The 24,690-nt window shown below is 42.1% G+C and overlaps 1 protein-coding gene across 1 annotated transcript in view; it reads right to left on the bottom strand.

Moving 5' to 3' along the window:
• The window catches only part of SREBF2 (sterol regulatory element binding transcription factor 2), an 895,155-nt gene that overhangs the window by 543,115 nt on the left and 327,350 nt on the right, over window positions 1–24,690 (bottom strand). Inside the window, exon 6 of the mRNA XM_044068232.1 lies at window positions 6,188–6,302. Within this exon, the coding sequence (XP_043924167.1) occupies window positions 6,188–6,302 (115 nt within the window). The remainder of the gene's footprint in view (window positions 1–6,187; window positions 6,303–24,690) is intronic.

Genomic DNA, 24,690 nt, shown 5'->3' with positions numbered 1-24,690 from the left:
CTATCTCAGTTGGACTAACCTGGTTAACAAATGTCAAAATAAAAATAAATAAATCTTACATCCCAGTCAAAAATTCAACCCAAACCCCTCTGCCAATAACTCACCAATTGAAACTGCAACACAGTTCACTCTTGTTTTATAGATAGTATAGCAGCTCTAACCAAGGATTCCTCAACATCTAATTCCAACCCTGCGCAGCAACCAGATACCACTATATCCATTTTCACCTTCAAACCTGTGCCCTCATCCTATATAAAATTACACTTAAACAAACCTGAACCATGCCCTTCTTCAGCTGATGACCTTCAAAGTGAGTACCTAAAAATAGCAGCCAACAGCTTTGCTTATCATGTCTTAATCCTTATGAACACGTCAATCCAGGAATCACGTTTCCTCTCTCTGGAAAAAGTCACACATTATCCATCTGCAGAAAGGAAGGAATTTAATAGACATTATTAACTTTAGACCTATACCAATCTTACCTCCCCTCACCAAATATTTGAAACATGTATTCAAAAACAACTGCTAGACTATCTCCTGCAAGAAGAACTTTTATCCCCAACACAACATGGCTTCCTCCTTCCCACAGTACAAGCACTGCCCCTATAACTTATCCAGATACTGTCAATAAAGCTACAGACAATGGCAGGCTAGTCTCTTCCTTATTTCTAGACTTGTCTAAAGCCTTTGATGCAGTTTGTCACAGCAAACCTCTACTTCAAACGTCCTCAGTAGGTCTCTCTCAGCCCACCCTGCTGTGATTCAAAAGCTACCTGTCCAATAGGTATCATTCAGTAGAATGGCTCTCCATACTCTCTCCTTACCAACCAGCCGCCACCGGTATACCACAAGGATCTATCCTTGGTTCCTTCCTCTAACATTTTCCCAACACCCTGTAAGCATCCACACAAGTCACCCTAATACAATATGCAAATTATTCCACTCTCATTTGCACATCTGACAACGTGGTACACCTCTACAAAATTAACCAGGATGCTTTAACAGCCATTGAAAAATGGCTTCATAACTCACAACTGATGCTCAAACAAAAAAGACCAAACTACTACTCTGCCCCCAAGTCCTGCTCTCATTATTTATTTATTTATTTTAAGTCCTCTCTTGATAATACAACCTCCAAAGTCACCTCTCATAGCACATTATTAAGGGTGATACTGGATGATATGCAATTTTGTAAATGCAGGTAGAATGTAAGCTTAAGAAAAACTGCTTTACAGAGCCAAAAACTTTCTCACCAATGCAACTAAAACTACACTTGCCACTACTTATCACTTTCCCACACTTCATTATGGCACTCCCATTCTTACTAACCTCCAGGCTTCACAAAAATTAAAACTTGAACAATGCTATAACAAAGCTGCAAAATTTGCAGCAAATACCCCTTTCAGAATCCACCAATGTACAGCACTAAAAAGCCTAAATTACTTAGAACTGCCACATCAACTAATATATACACCTCTTCTCACCGCCTACAAAATTATCCAGCATCCATCTGCCTGTCTAGCACTAAAAACATTTTACACAACTATGTTTCCAGTCGGACAATGCAATCCAGTAACCAAAATCTCCTGTCTGTCTACAAACCTATCAAATCTGCTCAGCATTGTCAGTACTCATACAAGGTTGCTAAGGCCTGGAACTCCTTACCTATATCCATCAGGTCAATACCCTCCTCCCATCTTTCAAAACCACTCTGAAAGGCTTCCTAATTACAACCTGCCTTTGTTCTTGCTCAAAACCAGGATAAACTATATCCCTAAATGTGAAAAGTACAGTTTCACTCCTTGCACCTCCTTACTCTAACATCTTCTATTACTACCTTACTTCTATCAAATTCTTTTCCCTGACTTTCTCTCTAAATATACCATAAGCCTGTTATACCATATTATCACTCATTTGTTATAATTATTTAAACTGCAGATGTTTTTGTTTTATTTTTGAATATTGTAAAATGATTACTCTTAAAATGTTTTGTAATAATTTGGAGTTTTTCTCCCCGGGGCTCTGCTGAAAATGGGTGTCTACACAGTAGGACTTTCCAGGAAATCAAATGTCAACAAATAAACAAAAATAAATTTACTGGAGGCAGAAACTTTTCTACATGTACATACTCCTGAGGTTAAGTATATATGTAGAAGCTTTTCAACACATACATTCAACCACAGAGGAATGCAGAATGTTTGCTACAATTCATAACTAGGCATGAACTAACTGTATCTGCACAAGACTTTACTGTGAGATTTATTATGCTTACTGTAGTTTGTTAACCCAGATGAGTACAGTCTGCTGCTAATGATGCTAAGGTTGTGGGTTTGATGCTCATACAAGCCATCTATTTTGTCTGGTAGGTAGTGCAGAGAATAAGGGCTATGAACTCAAACTGCTTCATAACATTCTGGATTTGGATCCCCTTATCCCCTATTTGCTTACCATGCGACGCCCAGTAAGTTACTTTACCACAGAATGCTAAGGGATAGCTGGAAAATTGGGTGAAGCTCTTTAATGGTCTCCTGGACAACATGTTTAATTACTTATAAACTCTAATGACAATCCTAGGTTGTTTAGATCAGTAGCTCCTATTTGGTTAGTGTCTTGCTAGGGTTTTAGAGGTTCAATTAATGTTAGACAGTGGGCAAACTGTACATCACCAGTCTAATTGGAGAATGAACGTTCTCTAGCAATGTGTTAATGTACAGGTAATGCCCACTGAAAAATGAGTCTGATGCTTCATGGCAGCATGTTAATGTGCCATGAAGCTTGGACTGTAAAGGAAGCTAACAGATGTCATTATTTTAAGCTTGCTAAGCAGCGCTTTTGCTGTTTAATGAGTGTAAAATTAAAAAGCAAAGGAAATAAAAAAATAGATGTGTGTGTGTGTGTGTGTGTGTGTGTGTGTGTGTGTGTGTGTGTGTGTGTGTGTGTGTGTGTGTGTGCGCGCACGCTTGTGTGCATGTGTGAGAAAGAATGAGAGAGACAAACAGTGAGACTGATTGAGCAGTGGCTGCAGCAGTTAAGAGTTATGCATACCTTGCAACCTATTAGCTCAAGAAATCTGGATAAAGCCCAAAATAAAGGGTGAGACAAAGGCTCAAAAACAGAAACAGATTTTAAATATTGCTCTTAGAATTAGTTGGTAGAATGACAGGATTTGTCTTAGCATGCATTTTCTGAAGGAAATAAAGTCTGAAACTCAAATGTTTGTCATTATTTAGTGACTCTAATTCCCAATGATTGCCAACAAACCACAAGTTTTATGATCAAGGGATCAAAAAAATGAAACATTTTGTTTTTGATATTTTGGATGTAAAATGCTGCATCTAACACCATTTACACACACTACAGCAAGTTTGAAACATTAGGTGGAAGAACTACTTTACATAAAAAATAATAATAATGATAATATAGTAAAAAAAGATAAATAAAACAATTTTAGAGACAGCCCATTCTCTAAGTACAATAATGCCTTCCAGGGTGTGTGTTACTGTGTACATAATGCCCATCCATTGGTGTAGAGGCCCTCCATCTGTGGCATCAGCCCTCAGAATATCCCTGGGCATGGATTACTTACACAGTAACACAAACCCAGCTAGGCATTATTGCCTGCTTAACAACCATGTATTTTTTAAACAAACAAAATTGAGCCTTTGTGCTCCTGTTTGCTTATTTATTAGAAACATAACGCTCAACCTCTTACTGCAAGAATTCTGGACAAAGCCAAAACAATTCAGCAAAGGCCCAAATTCAGGGACAGATTTTAAATATTGGTCTTATAAACAGAGAAAGTTGATAAAATAATAGGTTTTGCATTAGCATGCATTTTATGATGGATATGAAGTCTGAAACTCGAATGCCTGTTATTTTTTAGTAACTTCAATCCTCAATGATTTGTCAGAAAAATACAAACTTTATTAGGAACAGGACAAAAATACGAGGCAAAAATTAATACAGCTATGAAGAAACACTGACCAGCTGACTCCCTGTATATATATCAGAGGTTGTTGCAAGTGCTGATTCAAGATTTAGTTAGATTCTTAGTAACATTAGAAAAGGGACTTGGGTATGGGTCAGATATTTGATGAAAATAAGCTCTATCGCTTTGATATTGCTGCAGATTGTAGAAGATCACCCACATGATTAGTAAACTGTCAACTATGAGTTTACGTGGATTCAAGTATCTTACATGTACATCAAATGTAAAATCTTAATTATGAAATTTATTGTTGGATACTTCCTGCTGGTTTACGGATAGCATGGACCAATTTGAGCTGTGAATAGATGACAACATTCTACAATTCAAGTCAGGTATTAGTCTTTTGGGTCTGTTAGTGGTAAAAACTATTTGACAGACAAGCTGCGAGTCTGGCAGTTTTATTAAAGTATTGTTTGAGTTTATGCGTTCAGATTTGTTGATATTTGTAAGCACAGTACATGCATATAAAAGAGGCTTGGTAGTAGAAGGGCTCTAGCTGTAACAAGTTTCATTTATTTAGATAGGAAGTGTTTAGATTTATAAAATATCCCTAACTTCTTATAAGTTTTTGTTGTGGTATGATTTACATGTAAACTGAATGTTAGTCTACTGTCTGTAATCACACCTACGACTTTAGTACTTGAAGTCTTTGAATTATTGTATTGTTTTGTAAAGTAATTTTGAATTAAGTACATTTTTTGCTGGCTGTTTTCAAGGCTGAAAAGAATTAGTTTTGTTTTGATGGCATTCAGCAGCAAGATAAGAGTCTGTTATCTATTTTCCACAGCATGCATTGATTCCTGAGTACGCTTTTGGGGGATCGGCAGTTGTTCTCAGTCTGCAAAGGATTTATCTTTTTATTTACTTAAATATATCTGCTGCCTACAAACTTCCTTTATTTGAGGTTTGTATCTTGCACTGACAAAAATGGGTTTAGGACTCTGACACTGTATATATTAAATAAATAAGTAATATTGTAAACATCCTTGACAGGTACTATTTTAACAGTGCTAGAAGTGAATAAACAGCCATTAATCGAAATCTGTACAGATGGGCCAGGATACAGAGCTGAAATGTTGTCAATAAAAGTTTAATGTAAATCAGCTATGTACATATATACATAACATAGACAGACAGAGAGTACACAGGCATACACATATGTGACACACAATATAATAAATACACACATTCTGTGTGTGTGCATATGTAGTATATATATATATATATATATATATATATATATATATATATATATATATATATATATATATATACACACACACATACATACACACACACATATATATATATATATATATATATATACACACACACACACACACACACACACACACACACACACACACACACACACAAACACACACACACACACACACACACACACACACACACACACACAGTCCATTGAGGCTGTAAAATATTCAGATTCTTGAAGGCAGTTTTTTTGTGAAAATGTGGCTGACTGACAAATTATGCCTGTAGCTGTAGAAAAGAACCTTATGTCAGTCTCAGTGTAATGAGTTCTCAACTGCAGCCATTTTCTCAAAGTGGGCTAACAAATTTTACCTCATTTACTGTCATGTGGATGTGATGAACATCTCACATCTGTGGCAAATGTCATTATTATCTCCCCTAAGACAGTACAGGCAATGACAGTAACTCGATGGCCATATGGACACAGGTGATGCTCAGGCATGCAAGTGTAGGACCTAACTAAATTTCTGACTGGTGGAGAGGAATTATTCACCCAGAGACCCATCAAGGAGGGCTCCTGATGTTACATTACATATTTTTTTTCCTGTAGAGCTGCTTTCATCCAACAACCAGTCTCAATTCTTCAGAGACATCTACATGCTTGCAATACTGCTTTTGACTGATCTGTCTATGCCTTTGCTGAGAGTCTGCAGAAGTGAGTCTGTTAATACCTGTAGCACATAATATCATGTATATGGATAATTTCTTTCTCTTTTACTTTTTGCCTGGCCTGTCTTCCCTTACATCTAAAGTTTGCAAGTCTTCACACTCAACAATGCTACCGCTTGCACACTGGGACACAACTTAAAGCTCAGCTCCACTGTTCAGACTAATTAAAGCTTCCACTCTTCCTAAACTATATGAAATTTAACAGGTTTAAAAGAAATGACTAAGCAAGACCTTTGTATTCAAATTTCAGCTTACTGTTTTTCTGGTTGGCTAGCTTCAGGGCCATGTTCTCTTGACGTAGCCTGTGGTTCACCTGTTGAAGGTATTTGATATAATCTATAGCTTTTTTCAGCACTCCAGACTTGTGCATCTACAATAAAAATGCAGAAAATGCAAGTGACAAACTAAAAACTGCATGTATGAGACCACCATAAGATGAAAAATTTAGAAAATTTTAAAACGTGATGTGCACATACAAATTTCTTTATTTCCATTCATCAGAATACGGTTTTAAAGAACAGTTTACATCAGAAACAAAAATCCTAGTTAAAACTTCTCCTTTAATTCAGAAAATATTGGGAAAATAGAATGCATAATTTTCATAAAACAAGATCAAGACAACTTTCTAGTGAGGAAGATAAAGTAAAGGTGAGTGCATATATCCGCCACACAGCAGACACAACAGGACTGCTGCTGCTCGAGTTACTTAGCCCCAGGCAGATGTCATCTATCAGCCTGTTCTTTTCAATAGTGGGTAGTACCCAAGGATACACAGAACTTCAGTCTTTTACTGTGGCTGTCATACCGAATCTTCTATAAAAAAAGAGTGCAAAGTGCTAATAGATGAACTTGGGGTATGCATCAAGATGTGCTCACCATATCAGCTGATCAACAGGGGAGCACAATGCAGTATACCACTGCTGGGATTTGTTCTTCTGAGATCCCTATGTGCAAAATGGTTGTAACCTCTAGCTCTCATGTTCAGAGACATGTATGTCACCTATCACTGCACAAAATAATGACATATTACAGTTACAAATGCAGTATATTTTTTTGTATTATTCTGTATTATAGAGGTAAATTGTTACTTAGATATCTGTTGTCTTACTGTTCTGCAAATATACAGATATCAGTATATATTTTTTGGTTATAATTTGCACTGTGATTCCTCTGTTGAAACTGTCCCCCCCCCCCCCGTTCTTGGTTGTAGTTTAAATTTGGTGGCTTTTGCAGTGCCTGCCCCACTGTAGATTTGATCTAGGACACTCCCCCAGTCCCATCTCTTTACCACATTCTACCTAATAAACCCTTTCTGCACTTGCTTTTAGTCCTTTTTAATTTAATTACATTTTTTCAAACTGTGTGCGGACTAATATTGCTACATACTCAAGTGTGCCAGCTTGCACTGCATGCAAATTGTTTTTACTACTGTTTTTGCTACTTTTCCGAAAAAAAAAAAAAAAAAAAAAAAAAAATTCTGCTTTTACTGTATTTGTGTTTCTTCCTACTTTATTTTGCTTTTGCGTCATCTTAAAAGTACTCAATTGTATTTATTACTGCTTGGTGTAACTCATTCTAAGCCTTTTAGTTTAAGCACTTGGGCTTCAGACCAGTTGTTTTACATTAGGAAGGTTTGTGGTCTGCACTGTAGTGGTAGGACAGGTAGCTTACATCCTTCTAAGTTGGGAACTGCTGATTGAGGGCTCAGTGTCTGTTATTCTAAAATTATATTAATTCTGGTTTAAGCACTTGGGCTTCAGGCCAGTTATTTTACATTAAAAGGATTCGTAGTCTGCACTCTTGTGGGAGGAGAGGCTGGACTCTGCCCTTCTGAGCTGGGAATTTCTGGTTAAAGGCTTATAGTGCCTGCATATTTGAACTGCTTCTTACTGAAATTGGTACACCTTGTTTGCTGTAGTGTAGACTAGATCCAGGCCTGCTGAATCTAGCTTTGTTTGTATAACTTGAGCACTAATCCAGGCATTCTTTAAAGTATTCAATTGTATTTACTACTGCTTGGTAGTAACTTGATTAAAGTGTAGCTGTCATTCTAAGTCTTTTGGATTAAGCACTTGGGCTTCAGACCAGTTGTTTTACATTAGGAAGGTTTGTGGCCTGCACTGTGGTGGCAGGACAGGTAGCTTACATCCTTCTAAGTTGGGAACTGCTGACTGAGGGCTCAGTGTCTGTTATTCTAAAAGTGTATTAGTTCTGGTTTAAGCACTTGGGCTTCAGGCCAGTTATTTTACATTAAGAAGGTTCGTGGTATGCACTCTTGTGGGAGGAGAGGCTGGACTCTGCCCTTCTGAGCTGGGAATTTCTGGTTAAAGGCTTATAGTGCCTGCATATTTCAACTGTTTCTTACTGAAATTGGTACACCTTGTTTGCTGTAGCATAGACTAGATCCAGACCTGCTGAATCTAGCTTTGTTTGTATGCTTGTTGTTTGTTTGCTTGTTATTTCCCTGAAATGCTAATACCACCTAAAACGCGGCTTTTCAGCGCTTCTGTGGATCCCTAGTGATATCTGCATTGCTTACTGTACTTATTTCTTTGTTTCACTTAAAAGAAAGCTACTGTTTGTCATTTTTGCATTTAAGTTACCTGTAACACATTGCATTTAAGTTACCTGGCACTTGCTCACTAAAGCAATTATATAAGTCAGCACTAAAAAATTAAAAGCACTACACCCTTACAAACTCCCCTTGAGTACCTTATTCCCCACTGGCCCTTATTTTCAATTATAAAGGAATTCCCAATACTATTCTAGCATGTCCAAAGGTCAGTTGTCAATCTCCTCTCCGGTCCAGCTGGTGAATCTGGGAATCTTGAGGCAATGTTACAACTGCCTCATGTACACAGACAACCCTCTCCTCCTCCCAACAAATTCCAACACGTGAGGGATGCATCCATATAGCCAAACTGGAGACTAAGCTCTCTCAACTCAGTACTGGCGTAACCAGTCAGGAGGAGAAGGAAACCACACTCACTACAATTCCAGTCTCACATAGACCTACCACAACAGCAAACCAAACACATAAACACACAAAAACATACTCGGAGGCTCTAAATAAAAATCTGCCTAAGCAGCAGAGACCTCCAAAGCAGACACCCAAGCAACCACTACCCCAAAACAAAACACGTGCAACACATAGCTCACAAAGCCAGTGTGCTGAACAGTCACAGCCCTTAAGGCTAAACAACACACCTGATACACTTGTAATAGGTGACTCTATCGTCAGGCTTACTGACGTCCCGCTCACCAGGCTGAACAAGGAGAAGGTCACGTGAGCTGCCTGTCGGGCGCTAGGATCCGCCACATAACACAAGCACTCAGGTCACTCCAAGGCAAGTACAAATATGACTCAATCATTGTCCATGCTGGTGTGAATGACCTGAGACGTACCTCCCTGGACTACATGAAAAGAGACATAGAGGAGCTCTCTGAGCATATGGCCCAGGCCGGTATGACCCTGACCTTGAGTAGCATCTTACCCTCACCAGGAATAATGGCACAATATGAAGACAAGATGATCAATTTCAACAAATGGCTTAAGTATTGGTGTCATTTAAAGGGTATCCAATGCCTGTCAGCCTGGGATGACATGCTCAACAAGCCACGATGCTTCGCTAGGGATGGCTTGCACCTGTCACCCCTGGGCTTTCGGATATTGGCAAAGGCTCTTGCTACCCCCATAGTGCCTTTTTTAGGCAAGGCTCAAAAGACAAACCCACCTCCATACGTATTACAAGGGATAAGAAACTAAGAGTAATGCTACTCAATGCCAGAAGTCTAAACCTCAAAATGCACGCACTCGAAACTCTCCTTAGCATGGAGAACATCGATATCTGTGCAGTAACAGAAACCTGGTTCAAGGCTCCCGAGAGCACCCCAGCACTACCAGGTTATACCTCATACCATGCTTTTCGGCCCCAAAACTTGGACCGAACCACAAAAGGAGGGGGAGTATCAATATTCGTCAAAGATACCCACACCTCCAGGTTGGTGGCACAGCACGAAGCATCAGAGACTATCCATGTGCAACTAACAGTGGGTAAAACTGCCTTCCAGTTTATAGCCTGCTACAGACCACCCACCCAAACCCAGGAACCCCACTCGGCCTTCCTGAGAACACTGGAAAATATGAAGGTCTCTCCAAACACCATTATACTGGGCGACTTCAACTACCCAAACACAGACTGGGAGCATTACTCTAGCTCCAACACCCTAGCCCAAAGGTTCCTAGAATTTATAAACTCAAATGCTATGGAACAACTTGTTACCACTTCCCACAAGAGGGGAAAACTTATTGGACCTGGTCATCACCAACATGGGGACTCTATGCTCCAGGCCAGAAGTGTATCCCTCACTGGTAAGATCAGACCATAAACTAATCTCACTGGATATTCACATCCCGACCCCACCTCCTGCCCAGAAAACCACAGTGAAAAACTTCTCTAAAGCAAATTTCACACTCCTCAAAACCGAGGTGGAATCCTTCAAAGCCCCCGGGCCTGTGGAAAATACGGCCCAGACTGCAGAATCATTTATAAATGCATTCTATGAACACCTTCAGGAATGCATGGATCATGCAATCCCAAATAAAACCAAGACCCAATCCTCCAAAGGCAGACGTCCTGTCTGGTGGACCCCAGCCATAAACAAACTATACAATAGAAGGAGGAAGCTACTAAATGATAGAGCAAAATCCCAAAAAGGGAAGGCATCTCTGATCAGTATTAGCAAAAAACTACGGGCAAGCATAAAATCGTCTAAGGCCAGCTTCGAGAGAAAAATTGCACAGGACACTAAGGATAATCACAATGCTTTCTTTTGTTATGTTAGGAACCTGGGTGGGAATTTCCAGATATGCTCAGAATTAGTCCAAAATGACAAAAAATACACTGAACCCACAGACATTGCCAACATTCTAGCTGACAGGTTCAGCGCAAACTCCCCCCCCCCCTCCCCACCAAAAGGGCAAATATCTATCCCGGCAGAGTGCTGCCCCCCTGACATCTCAGATGCTCAGGTAAGAGCCGCCCTCTCCAAAGAAAAAACACAGCATCAATGGGACCAGACGGTGTCCCGGGCTGCGTCCTACATGAACTCCAAGAAGAGCTAAACCCAAACATAAAACTACTGTTTAATCTCAGCCTTACTACAGGATATGTACCCAAAGAGTGGCGTATAGCGACAGTGGTCCCTCTCCACAAAGGTGGTGCCTCAACGGATCCTGGAAACTATCGCCCCATAAGCCTGACTAGCTTGGTCTGCAAAGCTATGGAAAGGATCATCATGGACCTCATAAATAAAGATATTGGGGACCTACAGACACTGGATCCTACCCAGTTCGGCTTTGTTAAGGGCAGATCCTGCCTCTTAAACCTGGTTGATTTCTTTGAAACAGTCACCAAGGCCATTGATGAGGGGAAGGTTGTCCACACAGCCTACCTGGACCTCGCAAAAGCCTTTGATGCAATACCCCACTCGGGCATTATAGATAATCTCACCAACTTAAATATAAACCCCTATGTCACTAGATGGGTTGCAAACTGGCTCAAGGACAGAACCCACATGGTTAGAATTGCTGGAGCCATGTCAGACTCCAAACCAGTTACAAGTGGCATCCCACAAGGCTCAGTCCTAGGACCTCTCTTGTTCGGTATATATTTCTCGGAGGTACAGGCCAACACGGAAGGACTGTGGCTGACCAAGTTCGCAGATGGCTGCAAACTGGGCGCCATAATAGACTCTCCAGCTGACACAAGCATCCTCCAAAAGGGCCTCATAGAAACAGACAACTGGTGCCAGAGCCATGGCCTCAAGCTAAACGTCAAAAAGTGTATAGTCATCCCCTTTGGCAAAAACAAAGTGCCCACAAATTACCACACAGATAGTAATCCATTAAGTGCAGAAGAAGTAATTAGGGACCTGGGGACCCAAGTTGACAGCAGTCTCTCATTTGACAACCACGTGGCCAAAGTGGTTAGAAAAACATTTTATATAGCCCACCTAATCATGAAGGGATTCACATCTAGATCAGGGGAGGTCATTGTGCCTCTTTACTCATCCCTCATCAGGCCCATAATAGAGTACAATGCCCCTTTTGGGATGTACCTTACCAGACACCTGCAGCAACTGGAAAGACCCCAAAAGTACCTCACCAAGAAGATCAAAGGGCTCAAACAGATGCCATATGCTGCCCGGTTAAAGAAACTCCAGCTCTACTCAGTGGCATACCGCCTGTTCAGGGGCGATCTGTGCCTGACGTATAAAGCCATGTCCAACCCGGAATTAATGGACATGCTGCACCTCAGAAAATCCAAATCCCATCGAGCTACACGCTCGAGACTTGAACCTCAGCACTGAAATAAATAGGACATGCTGGAGGGACAGATTCATAACCCAGAGGCTCCCTTCACTCTGGAATAAAATCCCAGTCCAGGTTAGGCAGAGTCCCTCATTGACTCTCTTCAAGAGGAATCTTGATGAGTGGATGGGAGATCGTAGGTTTAACCCGGGTATCACTTCTGTGTCACTGTTAGACAGAGGCACAGTATACTAACCTTGAAAAAGGGCATAGCAAAATTAATTTAAAATGGGTGGCGAAAGCCAAACACATTCTGGCTAGGCTTATAAATGCCCTAGGGCAGATAGCCTAGTATGAACCTATGAACATCTAGCCCTTGTTTTCCCCACTGAGTACATGTAGAAAATAGAATCTTTCTTCTATGACTGATTTACCTGCAAATAATCGACCCTAATCCTACCATTTCAATCAATCTCTTCAATTTCACTCAACTGACTAACTCCATTACTAGGCCCAACAAAACTAACCCCCCAGGTTCCATCCTACACTGGATCATGGTATTTCACCTTAACAAAATAACAAAATCTGGTGTCACTCCTGACACATTAGGAGACCACCTCCCTGCCTTCACCCATAGAGCTACACCCTCTTTCTCACATTCCCACCAACTCTTACATACTCGCAACCTCACTAACTTTAACCCTTCTACCTTTTCTGACTCCCTTAAGTTCACTAACTGGAACCCACTAAAAACCCTACCTTTAGACAATGCCGTTGACTATTTCAACTCTACATTCTTAACCGTCCTAAATTCTCAAGCTCAAATAAGAACAAAAAGAGTTAAAGCTAAAACCACCCCATGGCTTACCAAAGAAACCAAAAAAATTATGCTACAAAGAGACAAAACCTGGAAAAGCTATCTCCAACATAAACAGCCTGTATTGCTACTTAAATACAAACAGCTGCGAAACCAAGCTAAAAAACAAGTCATTAAAGATAAAAAATCCTACTACATCAAACTCCAAATAAATCATGCAAAAAACCCAAACAATTCTGGAGCTCTATTAATTCCCTCCTCAGGCCTAATACAAAAAAACAACCCATGTCCTGATACTAGTAAATCTGAACAAGAAATCGCCGAACTATTCAACACCTTCTTCACCTCTTCTATTGCTGATCTAATCAAGACTTTCCCCACCAATAACCCTCCACCCCCCTCTGTTCAAGCTTCCTCCTCTCCTACACCCCCTACTTTTGAACTTAAACCTGTATCCACCTACCTTACAAAAAAGCTTCTCTCCAAACTTAAACCTTGCACCAATGCCCCCAACAACATTCCTTCCTCCTCCTTAAAAATTGCCTCTGACGGTATTGCTCTCCCTATCAGCATCCTGATAAATAGATCACTACTTGAGTCCTATGTACCCATACTATGGCATTCGGCATTTATTCTACCACTCCACAAGGGTGGTAAAAACTGTAATGTTTCCAGTTTCCACCCTATATCCATCCTCTCACCAATCGCTAAACTTCTTGAAAAATGCATACACCTGCAGCTCATGCCATTCCTTACTGAACACTAGCTACTCTCTCCTACCAAACACGGCTTCTGCCCTGGACACAGTACCAACACAGCCCTTATATCCTTCTTACATTCTGTCAATCTAGCTCGAGACTCTGGTAACATAGTTTCAGCTGTTCTACTAGACATATCTAAAGCTTTCGATACCATCTCCCACACCCATCTATTAAATCATCGATCGAACCTCTACATCTCACAAAAAACACTTTCCTGGTTCTCCAGCTATCTTTCTGACAGGTCCCAAGCTGTGAAATGGGGCCAGGCCTCCTCCATTTTCCTACCCACCCCTACAGGAGTACCCCAAGGTTCCATACTACGCCCTTTGCTATTTAACATCTTTATTAACAATTTCTACAAAGCCATACCCAATACCAAAATTGTCCAATACGCAGACGATTCCACTTTGATCTACTGCGCCTCTAACCTATCTGATCTTCAGTTTCTACCAAACTGCCTTCTCAGCTACTGAGAACTGGATGCACCAAAACCACCTCTCACTAAACGCTAACAAAACTAAGATTCTTCTATTCACTCCCTCAAAATCCACTCCCATTGATAAATATTCACTTCAAATTACCAGCCTTAACAATTCCATTATCGAACTCGTTCCCTCTGCCAAACTCGTGGGGGTCACCATCGACGAACACTTAAAATTCAATACTCACATCCAACTTAACATCAAGAAAATCCACATAAAACTCGGCCTACTCTACAGAAACAACCACTTCCTCACTCCCTCCACCAGACAAACTTTGGCCACTCCCTATCTCCTCCCCTCTCTTTTGTATGTCGCTTCTCTGTTTACCAATCTATCTTCCACAGTCACCTTCAAAATGGAAGTGTGTTACAACAAGATCTCCAGATTCGCTACCAAGGCAAAATCCTCCTCCCATCACTGCACCTCCCTACACTCTTTAAATTGGCTTGAACTCCCTAATCAACTTGACTTCCTCCAAATCGTCACAGCCCACAAATTATTATTCCAACCTACTAGCTGCCCTGCATTATCTAATATCCTACAACCATATACCCCCCTTAGACCCGTTAGATATACTCACCAAAACCTTATAATCGTCCAAAAACCCAAGCGCCCAGCTGGTCAGCTTCTACTCTTCCTTTTCCCTAGCCAAAAAATGGAACTTCATTCTTACCTGTTCCTTCACAGGAAATGTAACTGCACTCTTCATCTCATACCTCCCAAGCTCTGCTCCCCCTTCTCTCCTGGCTAACCTTCATACCTTCCTAATTTCTCTCATAAACTTAGATTATAAATGTAACTAAACAGTAACATCCCGCCATTATGCTATATGCCTGTCTTTCTTTTGAAAAATGTTTAATTGTTTTGCTGTCTTTACTGAATGATACCTGTTTTGACTGTAATACTACCTGTTGATTGTTATACTACCTGTTGATTGCAATGCCAATATTTTTTTTGTAATTCTCTATGTAATGTAACTTTGTATAGTGGAGCTTTTCTCCCCGGGCCTCCACTGAAAATGGGCTCTCGAGCCCAGTGGACCTCCCCGATCACCAAACTGGAATAAATATGCATCTACTAGGTCGGTGGAAGGCCCATTCAAGGAGGGTATAACTGTTTTATTTATTTCATTTATTTTATTGTTTGAAAGCTGAGATAATGAATTGATCCTGAAGGATATAACTTAGTCACAGTGTGGAAGAATAAGATATTGAATACATTATTCAACAGATTAACAGTGAACTACGGTGGTGGTGCTGCGGTAGCGTTGTCAGCTCACAGTAAGACATTGTCCTGTTCGATTCTCAGCTGAAGTGTCTTCTGTGTGGAGACGTGCGTGAATGGGCGTACCTTAGTTGAAGGTTGTGATTCAGGGCTGGCAACTCGGCACGTAAAAATCTACTGCCAATCATTAGCGGACCGGAGTTCCGCTGTGACGACCCCTGACCGGGAAAAGCCGAAAGACACAACAACAACAACAACAACATTCAACAGATTAACAGTAACTGCAACTAAAGATATATAATAGTAACAGAGAATAAAAACATATGTCAGTGCATCAGTAACAGTTATTATGCCTACAATGTAAAAAAAGAAGTTATGTACCTACCATAACGTTCCATGTTAGTTGTCTTCATCTCGCCTTCTTTCTTGCTTGTTGGGATCCTCGGCTCCGACTCGGCCATTTTCTATAGCTGGAGAGCTGTTTACTGGCTCAAGGCTACCCCTTATCCCATGATGCCTAGCGCTAGCTACCCAGCTCTTGTTTGAAATATCTAACCCCAGCCATAGCTATGGAGTGAAAACCCTCCAAACAGAGGGTTAAACCTACCTGTTATAATCTCTAAGACAGTAGAGGAAACAAACCAGAGAAAACTCAGCCAGTGAAACTTGAACTCCTCTCAGTCCAATAGGACAGGGAGATGGTGGGGGGGAAGCAAGAAAGAAGGTGAGATGAAGACAACCAACATGGAACGTTATGATAGGTACATAACTTCTTTATGTTAAGTTGTCTATCTTGCCTTCGTTTCTTGCTTGTTGGGACAGCGTCCCTAGCACCTATGATCCTGGGCAGCTCATTGGAACAGACTCTTCAGAACAGTGGAACCAAAGTTAGCTCTACTCCTGGAGACCATGTCCAACTTGTAATGAGAAATAAAGGTATGAGGAGTTGCCCACTTGGCAGCGGCACAGATACAGTCCATGGGCAACTTAGACTGGAAGGCTACAGAGGTGGCCAAAGCCCTAGTAGAATGACCTTTCGGTTTGGTAGACAACTCTTTGTTTCTTAGTTGATAGATGAAGGTAATAATGTGAGACAACCACCTGGACAAGGTCACTTTGGAAACTGGAAGACCCTGTTTGCCCCTAGCACAGGAAAGGAAAAGTTGGTCCGACTTTCTTATATCCTTTGTTCTATGCAGGAAAAAACACAATTGTCTATGAACGTCCAAAAGGTGTAATTTGTATTCTGCCTTGTTGGTGTGGTTAGGGAAAAATACAGGAAGGTCTATAGTCTGGTTTAGATTATTTTCTGAACATACTTTCAGAAGGAAGGAGAGATTAGTTCTCAGAGCTACCCTGTCCTTATGAAAAACGAAGTACGGAGGATGAACACTTAGTGCCTGAAATTCCGAGACCCGTCTGGCTGAGGTAATAGCTACCAGAAAGAGAGTTTTCCAAGATAGAAACTTAATGGAGCAGGATGCTGCTGGTTCAAAAGGGGGCATAATCAAGGAGGTTAGTACCAAATTAAGGTCTCAAGGAGGAGGAGGGTCTCTCACTGGGGGCCTAAGGAGAGTAGTCCCTCTGAGGAAGGCCTTACACAGCTTATGAGACATAATGTTTAGATTAGAAAACCCAACATGAAAGTTAGAGATGGCCGCTAGTTGAACCCTGATTGTGGCAGAAGCGGAACACCAAGATTTGGTGAACTGGGTCTGAAAAGGGATCTATATTCCTAGCCTCTGCCCAACAAGAGAAACATTTCCATTTGCTAGCATAAATCTTCCTAGTAGCAGATTCGTGAGAGGAGACAATCTCATGCACAGCCGGGGAAATGCTGGGAAGCCTGGCTGGGGTTGGAATTGGATTAACCAAGCTGTGAGCTGGAGTGTTTGGACGGATTGATGCAGCTCTTCTGACTGATGAATCAGCAGGCCTGGAATAGGATCCAGAGTCCAGGGCTGCTCGAGGAGGTAACGGTGCACGAACGGGAACCATATTTGTCGAGGCCAGTAGAGGGCAATGAAGATCATTTTGCAACCCAACGGAATAGGTTTCTGTATGAGTTTGGGTATAAGAGGGAATGGCAGGAAGGCATAAAGAAGTCCCTGAGGCCAATCGTGGACTAGAGTGTCTCTGGGAGGGTGATCGGGAAGTGGTAAAAGGGAGAAGTAGTTGCTGCATTTGCTGTTGAAGGGGGTGGCAAACAGATCGCAGCAAGGCTGTCCCCATTTGCAGAAGATCAGATCCACAACTACCTGATTCAGAGACCACTTGTGAGGCATGAGAATAGCTCTGCTGAGCTTGTCCGCTATGACGTTGGACTTCCCAGGGATGTGCATCGCAATCAGAAATCGTTGGGAGGAAATCGCCCACTGCCAGAGTCTGAGTGCTTCTCGACATAGGAGGTAGGACCTGGTTCCGCTCTGCTTGTTGATGTACCACACTACTGACATGTTGTCCGTTTGAATTGCAATGGTCCCAGAAGGGAGAGAGTCCTGAAGGGCTTGCAACGCTAGGATCACGGCTCTCATCTCCAAGACATTTATGTGCATATGGTACTCGTGAGGCTGCCAAGTGCCTTGGACTGTCCTGCCCTGATAATGCCCGCCCCACCCTATCAGTGAGGCATCCTTGGTCACTGTGGCAACTGGAGGAGGGTGGATGAATGGTCTGCCCTGAGACACTAGTGGGGAGACCATCCACCAGGAAAGGTGCCTTTTGCATGTTTCTGTAATCATGATCATGTGAGACATTGGAAGCTGTTGAAAGGACCACTGTGTGAAGAGAAGCCATTGAGGGATTCTCATGTGAAAACGGGCCAGAGGTATCAGAAGAATTGCCGCTGCCATAGAACCCAGAGTTTGAAGGACCAACCTGACTTGTACCCTTTTGCATTGCATATGAACTTGCTGCCGAATTGTGGCCACCCTGTCTGGCGGTAGCCTTGCGGACACACTTCTTGTATCTAAATCTGCTCCTATATAGGTAATAGATTGACAGGGCAATAAGGCAGATTTTTCAAAATTTATAGTAATGCCTAGCTGGGCATAAATTGTGATTATATAGTCCCTGGCTTGAAGGAGTTGATGCCTGGTAGTAGCAGTAAGGAGCCAGTCGTCTAGATATGGAAACACCTGGAATCCTTGACGCCTCAGGTGAGCCGTGACTACTGCCATGCATTTGGTGAACACCCTGGGGGCTGTGGTGAGACCAAAGGGCAGAGCTCTGAACTGATAATGACTGGCTGCCAGCTGGAAGCGAAGGAATCTCCTGGAGCGCCTGTCCATTTTGATGTAATAGTACACATCCTGAAGATCTACTGAGCACATCCAATTGTCCTGACCCAAAAAGGGTAGAATAGACTGTAGCGTGACCATCCGAAACCTTGTTCTTTGAACAGACTTGTTTAGTCTGCTGAGATACAATATTGGTCTCCAGTCCCCTGTCTTTTTTGGTACTAAAAAGAACCTTGAGTAAGTTCCGGATCCGTGTTGGTCTGCCGGGACTTCCTGGATGACTCTTTTTTTCTAGCAGTCCTGAAACTTCTATGACTGCTTGGGCCCTCAGATTGGGTGGAACATCTGGAAGGGATTTGCTTGACGGTAAGGGGGGTTGAAAGAAGGGAATTATGTAGCCTCCGGATATGATTGAGTGTACCCATTTGTCTTGCATTAGGTTTTGCCACGCTTTTGGGTACAGTGAAAGTCTTCCCCCGACTGCCTCCAGAGGTGGGAAGCCAGGCAACCCTTCAGGGATGCTGGAAGGGCTTGTCAGAGAAGGGTTCTCTGCTGTCCTGGTTCTGCGGACCCCCTCTGCCCCAAGTGTGGCATCTGTTGTTGTTTCCTCCTCTGCCCCTGGAGGAAAAATCACTACATGTGTCAGGCGAGGCTCCCAGGGATTTCCGAAACCACATTTTACCACTCTTCTGACCCTTGGGATATGGTCTGAAAGGAATGGAAAAACGGACTTCCACAGCAGAGAGAGTCTTGCCTTCCTGTTCACACCTAGTCAGAGTGTCTTTCACCTGTGGTCCAAAAAGAAAGGAACCGTCAAAGGGAGTGTTGGTGAACGACACTCTAAAGGGTTCCGCAAAATTACACAGCCGCATCCATGCGTGTCTCCTGAGGGCCATGCCTGTACCTGCGGCTCTACTCGCACCATCGGCTGCATAGGAAATGAGCCTCATGGAGGAGTTAACTACCGAATTAAGGGTCGCCAGCTGAGAAGCCACTTTAGCTTGAGCCCCTTCAGCTGATGGATCCTGGAGGGAATCTCCGAGCTCTTTCAGGAGATCCCTCTGAAGCCTGGTAAAATGACATAAGTAATTCAGCGACCTCATGGAAAAGGTTGATACCTCCTTAGTGAAAGCAATAAAAGGGAATAAAAAAAAGAGGAAGAGGTGATATTTGTTGGTTTTATCTAGTTAAGGTTGTTAAAAGTTGCATGTTATTCTGACCTTTTATTTGTTTGTTAGAGAGCAACAACTCAGTTAACAGAAAAAGCATTTGATAGGGCTTCATTTTTATTTTTTTTTTTTAAGTTTTTTTTTTTTTAATAAAAATTGTTATTATTTTGGGCAACAAGTACAGACAAGATAGAATCTGACATTTGAATAAATCAGTAATGGTTACACGTATAGTTCCAATACAAACACTAAACAGTACTATAACTAACTCTAATTACTATATACATTATCTACCCCAAGTGGTACTAAAACATGTGAAAAAGAAGAACCTGAAAAGTAAAGTATTAATTGATTATTACCTTGTACCTTGTACATAGAAAAATATATAGTCATATTCAAGAACAATAAAATTTTGGTTACATGGGCTTTACTGTATTCTAACAACCAGATGACTTGATCTACTATTTCTATCTTTTGTCTACGCTTCCCGTATCTATCCATGGTCCTAGACTCCTTGTTAGGAGGATGGACAGAGGAAGAAGTCTCCGCTAACTCCTTTTTAGTGGCTGCTGCTACCACCATGGCATCTATGGGAACACCCTTAGTAAGGAACTGTTTATCAGGGGGTGCAGTGATAAACTTGCCGGGTCTCCTCGGGGTTGGTTCCACTGTATCCGGGGCTGATCAAGCCCTCCGAGCCACCACTGACATTAGTGGATTGAAAGGCGGAGACACCCAGGAGGTGGAAGGTCGGGAACCAAAAGCATCCAGAAATACAGATTCGTCCTCAGTAGGGGTTAGGGCATTCCAGTTCCCCCTCTGCTTAAGCATTTCTAGGATGTCCAAAAAGGAAACATCTTCAGAGGGGGATCTCGGGGACCCTTCCGATTCATCCAAATCAGTATCTTAAGTGAGAGACTCGGGGGAGTCAATGTGCTTCCTCTTGCACTTCCTCTTCTGAGGGGGCTCCTCTGAATAATCAGGGGAGGCCTCGGAAGAAGAGAAACACCCAATGGGGTGTCTTGGAGTGCCGGTTCCCCAAGCTTGGGGTCTGCAGGAGGGGCAGAGGTTGACGCAGGCACTACAGGGGACAGTGGGGTCGAAAGTGGAGCTGACTCAGAGGCCAGTACACTCCTCATGACATCGAAGGCATCCCTGCCATGATGCAGAGAAGGCTCCGATTCAGAGGAAACCGGAATCTTCCTCCGCACCGAGGGAGACGGCTCCGAGGCCGATATAGGAGCCAAGCTCACCTGCGCCGACGCTCCAAGAGGGAGAACGGGGTCGGACAAGGGTCCGATGCCACTCGCCCCCTCAGAGCTGATGAGGGAGTCTCAGCACCCAGATCCCTCGACGGACGGCACCATCGAGGGGATCGGAGCCGACGATGGAACCGAAGGAGAAATTTTTATCGGTGCTGACGGTTCCACGATTCGAACCCCAACAAATTCTGGCTCCGAGCTCAATGGAGTCAGAGGAGGAACATCGATGGAAGCAGACGGAGCCGACACCTGTTGGGGAGGGCTGGACAACATTTTGGCCAGTGCTTGCGACTTCAACAACCTACTGACCACTCTCTCCACGTCGTGATCTGAGAGCCTAGAGGACCGAGAAGAGTGGGAGGATTTATGACTGCGGTCACTCTGCAATAGGGGAGACTGAGGAGCCGATTGTTTAGACTCTAGAGAAGGGGACCTCGGCCTCTTGTGGGTCCGTGATGGCTCAGAAGGTACTGGTGGAGCCGACTGGGAGGCAGTCTCCTCGGTTCCGGTTAGAACCGAAGTAGTAGTAGGTAAGGCTTGGGCCAACGATGGCTCCGAGCTGGGAGCCGACGATTTGGTCGGTTTAGGAGATTTCACAGGCTGAGCCTTGGTCGGTGAATCCTGGGGCTTAAGAAGACCCCTCAAAATAAGCTTATTTTTGCGCTCCTGCAGAACTCTTGGGCTGAATGCATGGCATACAGAACAAGAGTCCTGCAGGTGCACTGCACCTAAGCAATAGATGCAAGAAGTGTGCCTATCTGTCAGAGACATTCTTGAATCCAGACACCTTGGATTCTTTAGACATATCCCAACTAGAAGACACTACACCTACACTGAATTGTTTTTGGCCAAAAGGCCGAACAGCAAAAAACTAAACCAGACACTAACCACAAAAAGGACAAACACACAGTATACTACAGCTAAAGATAGTTAAAATAAATAAATAAATAAATAAAAACTAGGACGCCTCTAACTTAAATGGCTACCTAAGAAACAGAAAGAAGAAAAAGCTTAAACTAAAACGCTACCTACAAAAGGGATAGAGGGAGGGGGAGAACTCTCTAATTTAAACGGGTTCTAAGGGGAAACTACAACAAAACTAGTTAGCAACTATATTTTAAGCAATAAACTATCAGAAAAACTCCTCATCTGACAGAAAAAGTAGTTCAGTAAAACGTATACGAGCCTGAGCTAGTAACTACGAACCTCGCAGCTGAAGCGGCAAACGAGATCTGGGTAGCTAGCGCTAGGCATCATGGGATAAGGGGTAGCCTCGAGCCAGTAAACAGCTCCCGAGCTATAGAAGATGGCCGAGTCGGAGCCGAAGATCGGCTCCGATCCCAACAAGCAAGAAACGAAGGCGAGATAGACAACTTAACATCTAAAGATTATGCAAAATAGCAATCCTAATGTACCTTAACTGTAAATAAAGCAGAAGAAAATAATAAATTCTACGCATATATGTGTACATATATGTGAGTATGTCATTCACTGCATTAACTACTGGTTCAGGAAAGGGAATTACTGTGAAATGTACTTGAGTGTTCCACTTATTAAGATTTTAAGATTTTGGGTGAACCAAAAATTGAATGCATGCGGGTAAGGTAAGTGTGAGTTTGGGAAGGTTTCAGCATTAGGGAATAGGAGTACGTGTGAATGTAGACAGGTTATGGTTAGAGTAGGGTTAAGTGAGGGCAAATATGTACTGTAGTATAGTGTGTGTGTGTGTGTGTGTGTGTGTGTGTGTGTGTGTGTGTGTGTGTGTGTGTGTGTGTGTGTGTGTGTGTGTGTGTGTGTGTGTGTAAGCTTGTGTGCAAGCATGTGGAGTAAGACAATTCATTGAATACATATTTCTCTGAATCTGCTTAAGTGTAGTGATGTCTGACTGAATGTGCAAATGATCAAATTGTGTTAGCATGTAAGGAAGATGTGGGGATTTTGCCCCCCACCTGTCAACAGATAAGTGCTTTATGTGCTATATAGTTTTCAGCCCATCAGTATTGTTTGGAATGTCATACAGCTATTATAGGTGGCTGCTTTTCTAATCTTTTAATGTATTTACCTTTCACAGGGAAATGTACATTTGATGCAAAATTTTCATTGAAAAGAAGTTCAACAAAATGTACATTCAATGAATGACACCAGTCCCATATGACACACAGCTATATAAACTGGGTATGATACCTAAAATGAGTTCAGCAAGGAAAGAGAAGAAAATAAAATGAAGTACTGAGATGCAAAACCTTAGGATTGAATGATGCATAATATTTTCCTGACTTATACTGCAACATGAAAGCCTCTGGAGGGAGTGAAAAGAAAGCAGGTTAAGGTAAGTGGAGAGAGGGAGAAAGATATGGAGACTAGGCAGCAAAAAAAAAGTAAGAAAGAGAGAACAGGAAGCAGGCTTGTAGTCCATGGTGTAGCAGGCTCTTTGTTTAAGACACACTTGAAGCACACTTCAACATTAAGAAACAGTGTCACACCGATTATTTTGTGGGCAGAATATTCCAGAATTTAGGACCAAGCACCAGTATGGAAAACAGAGAAAAGGTGGCACTAATGAACAGCGAGTAGTGGGTGACCTTGATATAAGGTCTAGCTTACAGAGAAAATGTTTACTCAACTTGGAAACAAAGATAAGGAGAAGCTGGTTAGCAAACTCTTTAATAGGCAGTCAGTGAAAAAAGTGAAATGATGCTGAAATTTGAGGAAAAGATAACAAGTCTACATATAAAGGTTAAAAATAATTTGCAGATCGTATGAGTTTTTAGGAGATGTACATGAGCAAAGGGAAATTACATATTCCATTTAAGCTAACAGAATATGTTTGCTATAGATGTATAGGCCTCAAAGGGGAGGGATCTGCCGAGTTTGTAACAAATGAAGAGGAACCAGTAAGTATTGTTTTAGAGAGGTGGGAAGTCATGAAACATGTAGGAATGAGGAAGGTGCCTAGGCATTTAAAGACTAATTCAGTAAGGTCGTTCCATGTTAGGAATGGAATGAAAGGGAAGGAGACAGAGAAGTGGGAGGGAGGAAGGGAAGGAACAAATTAAAATAAGCTTCAAAGGATACAAGAATGTTGGTTTAAATAAAAGGTTATAATGACAGGAGTCTTGAAGCACTGAGATGAATAAGGAGGCCTAACTCCCAGAATCACAATTAAAGCAGTTCTGCTTAGTGAAAGTGGGCAATAGTGACCAAGATTCCATAGCATAAATATGTACTACGGGCATGTTCCTGAAAAAAGAACTGGAACTGGAAGCATCCATTTCTACATTGCAGAGGCCTTTGACAGTACTGCCTAAGGAACAGTTACCAGCCTGACAGCAAAACATAATGTAGTTATCAGTCCATTTGGAAAGGATTGGCTTGATCCTGGGTTTAACAATGTAAAGGGATGAAGCCCTATACAACCAGAGTTAATTAGCAGTTTGGGCACCGAAAGAACAGGATGGGGTAGAAGGTATGGTAATGGTTGGCTTGACCAT

This window comes from Protopterus annectens, chromosome 1.part0, assembly GCF_019279795.1.
Source record: "Protopterus annectens isolate FY-2018-M chromosome 1.part0, PAN1.0, whole genome shotgun sequence".
Classification (NCBI taxonomy): Eukaryota; Metazoa; Chordata; order Ceratodontiformes; family Protopteridae; genus Protopterus; species Protopterus annectens.
The sequence above is the reverse complement of the archived record's forward strand: the minus strand, read 5'-3'. Positions and strand labels throughout refer to the sequence as shown.